This window comes from Triturus cristatus, chromosome 2_1 (assembly GCF_964204655.1).
Source record: "Triturus cristatus chromosome 2_1, aTriCri1.1, whole genome shotgun sequence".
Classification (NCBI taxonomy): domain Eukaryota; kingdom Metazoa; phylum Chordata; class Amphibia; order Caudata; family Salamandridae; genus Triturus; species Triturus cristatus.
The window spans coordinates 353,533,114-353,541,437 of record NC_140581.1 but is presented as its reverse complement, the minus strand read 5'-3'; the positions used below and the strand labels follow the sequence as shown (position 1 = coordinate 353,541,437).

The 8,324-nt window shown below is 35.0% G+C and overlaps 1 protein-coding gene across 1 annotated transcript; it reads right to left on the bottom strand.

The window, feature by feature from the left end:
* Positions 1 to 494: 494 nt before the first annotated feature.
* Positions 495 to 7,912, bottom strand: LOC146864186 (uncharacterized). Its single transcript, XM_085640718.1, has 2 exons — positions 7,240 to 7,912; positions 495 to 7,099 (listed from the first exon to the last, which is right to left on the bottom strand). Exon 2 carries the CDS (start codon positions 7,077 to 7,079, stop codon positions 1,302 to 1,304), a length of 5,778 nt encoding a protein of 1,925 aa, XP_085496844.1. The 5' UTR covers positions 7,080 to 7,099; positions 7,240 to 7,912; the 3' UTR covers positions 495 to 1,301.
* Positions 7,913 to 8,324: the final 412 nt, after the last annotated feature.

Genomic DNA, 8,324 nt, shown 5'->3' with positions numbered 1-8,324 from the left:
AGACAGTGACCAGGACACTCTTGAGAGGCAGAGGAACAGGAAGCAGAAAGACAGCTTTATATGGCAGTTTTTCACTTTTCCAGAGGGACAAAAAACAGGTAAATGCACCTAAAGTTACTTGTGTACTTTGTCAAAAAGTCTTGTCACGTGGGAATCCTAACAAGAAGTATTCTTTTAGCATTCACACTATGTTGAGGCATGTTGACAAATGCATCCAGTGACTTTTCGTCGAGCTTCTGGAGCAAACCCTCCACCTGCTCAACCAACGACATCTGCAGCAGCTCAGGCGAGCACTTCTTCTCCAGTGGTGCCTTTGCCTTCTTCCACACCTCTTTTTGGACCACCTTGTTTTGCGAGGTTATCCACACGCTGCACTGATTGCGGTCGACTTATTTCTGTGTGTGAGACCAGTCTTGATCTCATTCAGAGAAAATTTGATGCGCATGAGTGCAGTAGGCCATAGATGTTTTTTCTTTTTTTTCGTTTTTCTCTTCCTGTTTCCCTCCATTAACTCAAGGGCTCTTTTAAGAGCCACTTAAAAACTAAACCCCAAAATTTTTTGGGGGGATTTATTTATTTATTTTCTTTTTTTGGGGGTGCGCGCACCTTGCGCGCACCCAAGGATGTTCTTTAAAAAATTAAAAAAAAAATTGAATGTACAAAAAGAGGTGAAGAAATGGAAGCATGAAAAGGGAGGATTGAGAAATACAAATATTTTTCACTTTTTTTTAATAAAAAAATAACTTATTTGTAAAAAATAATTTTTTTGTATTTTGCAAGGAAACAGAATTTCGTTTTTTTTTATTTATTTCTAGTTCTGCAAAAAAAGAAAAAAAGTATTAATATTCAATCATACATTACAAAAAGCATTACATGTTTTTACATATTTTACAAAGCAATTTTTTGCCCTTTTTTGCTGTTTTCAGAATTTTTTAATTTTCACTTAAAATAGTGAAAACAATTGTATTCATCATTTAACAGCGGGCAAAAAAAAAACAATCTAAAAGATTGTTTAAAAAAAGCCCAAAAACTATCCTCACTAAAATATATCTTGTTAGAAATATTACATATATATTACAAGTACTTTTCTAGATGAATAAAATTTTTCTAGATAAACCGTCTTTAAACCTTGTCGCAAAAGCACACATGCCAAAATAATTTCTGTCAAAGGAGTCCACAATTGTTTTTATTACTTTTCCTTTAGGCCAAATAGTAATTTCAAAATTCTTTTTAAGTGATATCTTCAATTATAATCCTTTAATATTACAAAAAATGCTTTCTTCAGATGCAGTTTTTATTTTTCAAAATTTAGGTTTCAGAAAAATTAAGTAAGAATTGGGTAAATCATAAGGCAAACGTTGCTTGAAAATCAATTGGGAATCATTACACAGTGTCCAGCCTTTTTCACATTTAAGATAAACTGTGTAATGTCCAGAAGTTACAGTAGGTCCTTCATGAAAAATTATTGCAACTGTAACAAAAGTTTTTCCAGAAATTGATAATTGTTGTCCTGTAAACTTCTTTATTAAAGTATCCAATTTTGAACCATCAGCTCTACAACGTTGCATCATTAAAATTACATACTGACCATATTTCTGTAAAAATAACGTTGAAAACATGTCAGATTTACATTCAGAACATTCCATGTTGTGATTGGCATCTTTAACTAATTTACTAAAAGTCACTGATTTACTTTGTGGTAATGGTAAAAATATGAACCTTTCTGAATCAACATTACTACTACATGTGTTCATACAGTTTTCACAGCAATGTTCCCATTTGTAAGAGACACCAAATACGTTTTCTACTTCTACTCCTTCATCTTCAAGTACACTCAAAATATATATTAAGAATTCCTGTGCATCTTGCTGGACATTTTCTTTAAACTGTGTAGAACCACAACATACATCTAAAAGATTTGTAACATCAGTAGCACTTTCTATTTCAGTTTTATCAGTACTCAGCTTCTCATAAAGGAGACTCAGCAGAGAACACAATCTTTTTCCGTGATTTACTATTATCTGTTCTAGCAACTTTTCAAGATAAAATACAACATTCAGCACTACATTTGCGTAGCAGTTGACACCAGAGCCATTTTCAAAATGGCAACCAACAACCTTTTCAACACTGTCCTTTTTCTTTTTCCTTGCTATCACATCACTGTCCTTTTTTTTTTTGTTCTGTTCATCCACATTACAGATATTTTCAAATCTCCTTTTCCGAGAAACAACATGTTTTTCAATCACAGGATACTGTCCTAAATGAGGAGCATAGGTTCTTCTTAATCTATTATACTCCTTTACACAGTTTGTATCAGCACTAACTTTTGAGTCATCAAAGTCTATCATAAATAAACCAGATAATGTTTTTACTCGTGACAGAGCAACATATGCCATACCTTCTTTGAACACAGTAGAACCAATGTTTACAAAAGCACTATCTACAGTCAATCCTTGAGACTTGTGAATAGTTACAGCATATGCTAGAGAAAATGGAAACTGCTTTCTACGCACATATAAGTCTTTCACAAGCATGAAACGAACTGAACAACGACAAATGTCTTTAACTTCTTCTATCTGATCAAATTTTATTTTTAAACATTCAATTCCTTCTTTTTTCTGATAATTAATAAAACCCACAACTCTTCCCATAGCTCCATTCACTAAACCTTTTTCTACATCCAAATTTCTCCTTAAAATCACTCGACAATTCATGCAAACATATAGATTTTTTTCTACTCCAGCTGTTTTGGAAATGTTCTTCTTTAGTGAATCCAATTTATTTTTCAGTTTGCCTGTTAATGTAAAAGTAATTCTTTCATGCTGAATTTTGTCCTCTGCTTCCATTTTCTTAATCTCTTCCTTTTCCAATTTCAAAAGTTCCTCATTGAATATTGAGCACTCACGTAGTGTTGGCATTAAGCAGATTACAGTATTTTTTTCAGCAATGTTCTTGTATATTTTCTCTGCAACTATTTCTTCATTTGGAAATAAACTATGTAGCATCCTACTCTGTAATGCTTTTTTGCCAACTTCTGTGAGTAGTCCAATTCTGATATCTTTCAGAATACTTGCATAATCTTCGTCGTTTGCTTGTCTCATATTGGTAGTGAGTTCTTTGTACTCAAAGAACGACCAAATATTCGCATTACCAATGCTTCCTAATGACTTCTTCGTGTCTTCATGTGTCACAGTATTAAACACTGGTTGTCCTTTAACTGGAGTGAGCTGTAAAAGATCTCCAAAAACTATGACGTGTTTACCTCCAAATAACACGTCATAGTCTCTCTTAAGAATTTGTTGCATTCTTAAATGCACAAAGGCAAGCATTAAGTTTGAAACCATGCTCACCTCATCAATAATGAGAACTTGCATCTTCTTCAACACTCTTGAAACTTCGAAGCATGCTTCTCCAGTTAGCTTGTGGTATTCTATTTTGTTCTCATGCTCCACTGGTAACATTAGCAAGTGATGTAAGGTAATTCCTTTTATGTTATAGGCTGCTAACCCAGTTGGAGCAGTTACCACACAAGACAAATTTGAAGCTGTTTTTTGCTGTAGGTAGCTTCTGATGACTTTTATTAAGAAACGTACACCAGTTCCAGCTTGTCCACTCACATACATCCTGATTGGTTCAAATGATGTGCATGAGCACTGTTTTTTTTCATGTAATAATCCATGATCAATTTTTTGGGTGACTTCTTCATGAATTTGTTTTTGTTCTTCATTCAGTTGTTGTTCCAGATTTAGTAAGTCGATTGAATCTTTCTGTGCTTGATTCATACCCGTTTCTACTTCAGTCATGGCTACTGCAGCTTCATTTTCTATGATTGGTTGTCCTAGGGGATCTTGACTAAGTGTTCCTGTACTTTGGCTGTCTTGAGAACTGTCTCTAGCTACTTCAGCTGCAATTTTTGCTTCCTGTTCATTTTCTTCATTTAACATTTGGACATAAGTTGTGAAAGTACTGCATTCTATGCTATCTTTGCTAGCATTAAAAGAATCTTCATAGCTTTGAAATTCTCCCAGTAGTTCGTCCTCTGAACGCCATGGTTTAAACAGCTGTAAAAGAGCCAAGTAGTAAAATTCCTTTTTGTCAGTAGTGTCGCAACTCAGCTTCCTGTGATTTATCAAACTTCCTTTTGTTTGCTTCACCAAACATCCTTCCTCACCAATGACTTTATATTTTCCATTGTTGATGTCTTCTGTGGCTTTCCGTGAAAAAATGTAGTTCTGCAGCACTTCATAGAGACACATGTTCTCAAGATGATGACTTCTTTTTGGGTAATATGTGTCCAACATGTTTGTTTTCAAAATATCTGTACTTTCTGGGTCATTCTCGGCCAAATATTCAATTTCTCCAACAGATTTCAGTACCCGATTTCTCATTCCTCCAAGGCCTAAGCTTACCCAAATTATTCTTCTGGATTTCGAGTAAAGACTTGCAGATGATAACCTATCTGAGCATTCGTAGGATCCAATTTCTCGATGCGATAACATCTTTAAACTGAAACTGTACAGCTTCTTACTGACAGTTTTCTCGTGAGAAATCTCTTCCCACATTTCCTTCAATTCTGTTTTGTCAGATTTAGTGATGTAAGATGTGACATACCGAGCAACAGCAATAGAATTGTCTGCCACATACTGAATATCCATGTTAGCATTCCACATGGATAAAATGACTGGGTTGAAGTCATTTATAAATTTTGACTCTTCTTTTCTTCTTAGGTTGTATGTATTTTTGGGAGATTTTCTGGTTATAGTATGTCGCACAGCTGACATAAAACTGTTGACTCTTCCTTTTGAAAGAACAGGTCTAGGAAATCCAAATCGACACTTTGTGTAGAATTTATCTTTGGTCTTGTACTTCCGTCGACAGTATTTTCCACACCGATGACTTTGGAAACGTAAAACTTGTTCTTTTAACTTTTTCTCTTCTGTGCTATTAGGTATAGCACATGTTGCATATTCTTCAATGAAAGATAACACTGCTTCATCAGCATCTGTTCCAAATTTTGGTGCATCCTTGATCCACAACAGCATATGAATATGAGGAGCACCTCTTGCCTGGTACTCTTTTCTCCAAAAGAAATCCACTACTTCTCCAAGAGGTGGATTTTTTTTATTGCAGATGAAGGACATCATAGCCTCAAATCTATGATTGAAATATCTGCAAACATTAACCGGATCCAATGAGCACAGTTCTCCTGCTGTCTTGTATTCAATGTTTTTAATGTTTGAATTTGCCTCTCGTAGAAAATCCAATAAATCATCCCAAGCGTACTCGGCACAGCTTAGGGTTACAAACCATGTAGGAGTTCCTAAATTCCGTAACATGCATTTTAATTCACCATGGCGTCGGTACCAATATTCATTTGTCCCACGCTGACAAGCCATCAGATTGATCAGTTGTGTTTCCAAATGATCATCTCGGTGCTGCACTTTCTCCATAAAATCCTTAGCAGACACATTATGTAGATGTACTCCACTTTTTAAAATGTGATTTACTGCATATGATAATGCAGACAAGTCGCTTTCAAATAAAAGATGAAACAAATAAGGAATACTTTGACGAAATCTTGAATCTTCAGCATATAGTCTTGTAGTCCGATACTCAGAAGCTGGAATCTGTTCTGGGCGTTCATCGTATCGTCCACCTTTTCCTGTAGGAAACAGCTGAGGAAAACATCGAGCTTCCAAGCTCTTCTCCCATACACTCACGGGAGTTCCTTTTGCTTTCTTCATCTGAAACAGATCAATAGTGTCTCCCATAACTTCTTTTGAATGAAGAGGATGTATGCTAAAATGTTCATAAATTTCTTCTTCCTTTGACTTGTCCACTTTTTCAATTTGTCCAGTTGGTGTTTCTGTGTCTTCTTGTAAATCTTCTTCTTCTTCATCTATATAAATTGATTCATACCATTTATTATTCCTTTTCAAATATAAATTTTCTCTTTGTACTTTCCGTACATCTACCAGCTCCTGCCAAATCTTCTTATTCTTTGTAGGTACACCATTAACCAGAATAACTAATGGTTCAGTTTCCAAAGTATCTGCATCAATAGTTTCCATATTTTTTTTCAAATCCAAGGGCAAATACACCACTCTTCCTTTTAAACCTCTCAGTAAATCTGAAGGAGGTAATTTACCAGTTTTGGGCTCCATACGTACTATGGTCTGGAACGGATGAACACATTGAATGAGTATAGACTCATATGTATTTAATTCAGAAAGTTCGGCAGGAATAGCATCCAATTCTAAATTATTATGTACAGCTCTGGTCGGCATTCTATTTTCTTCTACCTTGTTATAACAGTATTTACAAATACGCTGATCTTCACCCAAATCAAAACAATTTTCCAGAAATGTATATGTTGCAAAATCCTTCCACTTATAATTATCTTCATTTTCACTTTTTTTATACAGATCAACATTCCTTGTTTGAATTTTATAATGGCTTCTGTGGCAACAAATACAAGTAATATTTGGTCTTTCATTAGAGATGATAGTAAATTTTGTCATTTCATCCTCAAAATTTTTAGTAATAAAGAGTTCTACATTCTGTTCCTCATTTTCCTCATTAACTGTGTCCTTTTCTGCACTTTCTTGTTCTGGACCAAAGTAACAAAACTGAATCTCATCAGTAACCTTCACTACATCTGATACAGATCCACGGAACAGAGCATTATTCAACTCATTCAACTTTACTGGTGGACTTTTAGCAAAATACAATGTTCTCACAAACTTTCTCATTTCAGTATGATGAACAGCCAGCATCCTAAAATGATGAAAAACACTTTTACACACTTTTCTAGATAGACAAGCCAGAGAATGTCCTTGCAAACCAGTATTCTCTCTCACTCTGCATGGATCTAGTGTTTGAAGCACCTTCATCTTCTGTTTTACACTCTTTTTACTATATTCTCTTAGAAAGTCACATAATTTATCAATAGATTCCTGACGCACAGTACAATTGCTACTACAGTTCCAAGTGTACACTGGGGCTTTTGGACGTCTCCCCATAGCCTCAGCAGCCATTACTTCTTCCTCATTTCTTGGGACCATTTTCTCTTTTTCCATCACACAACCATCCTTAACCCCTTCCATGCTGCGTGAATTCCGCCGCTGTGCTGACGGTTTCTTGCGCGGGCGTGGTCATGACGGAACGGTTCCGTCATGAGCACAGCTCAACCGACGCTCATGACGGAACCGTTCCGTCATGAGCACCGAAGGGGTTAACTTCATATGCTCTACCATTGGTGTCAACTGCATGCAACAAACTATTACTTTGAAGATAACTCTCTTCATTAAAAAATGGTTCAGTACTTGAACTGTGTTTCCATTCTCCCAAGAACACTTTACAAAAGTTACTTTGTTTCACTTCTCTTTTCCTTTTGCTTTTTGACTTCATTGCATTGACTAATTTATCTAATCTACGCATCCTATTCAAAATTAGAATAAAAAGTTTTCTTTTTATTTCCAAAGCCTTACTTACAATATTTTCTATAAAAAAAAATTCTTAATAAATTTTGATTTTTTCTTATATTTTTTCACATCCTTTAGCAAATTTAACATCACTCTTCTCTGAAACATTTTTCGACGAATGTTTTTAAAATCTAATTTTCGTGTTAAATCTGTTTTACATACTTCTGATTGTACATTAGCTTTTGCTTTCTGCTGTTGACTCTGTTGTTGCTTAGTACCTAAAACACTGTTTGTTTTACATTTATTTTTTCCATTTTTTTGTTTTTTGAAGATCTTTTTTAAGAAATCTCTACTCTGCTTACCAGTAGACTTTTTCTTTTTGCCATCACCAGATTTTCCTCCTATTTTTTTTTCCAGTTTTGTCCAGATATAGTTGTTGTTGCTTTTCTTTCCTCTTTCTTGTCCTTAAAGGCATTTTTTATTTTTTCACTGTTGCTCAGCAATACCTGCAAGAAACTGTAAAAAAAATACCTTTTTGTAATTATAATTCATTTAAATTTTTTTAGCTTTTCAATAATTTAAAATGTTTTAGCTTTTGCCTCTCATTTGCGATTTAGTGATTTCTGCTGAGTGCTAACCACCACATTCGAAGAAAACAAGCTGTCCCTTTCCTGCAAGTGCATGTTTTACAGAACAACTGCAACACAAATTACAACTCTGGCCACAATTCCTGTGCACACACAGCCTCATGGTGTGATTCTAAGCAGAAAACAGAATTTCATTGGCAATTTCAAAGCACATTTACTACTGTGGTAGAGCAAGTGATAATTACTGTTACAGCCTGACACATTTTCCTTGTAGATTACAGAGGCAGAAAAGAGCACATGTCCTAACAGCTAC

Bases quoted from the DNA above. Each gene is read 5' to 3' on its own strand.
- LOC146864186 (XM_085640718.1), bottom strand. From the start codon at position 7,079: ATGGAAAAAGAGAAAATGGTCCCAAGAAATGAGGAAGAAGTAATGGCT.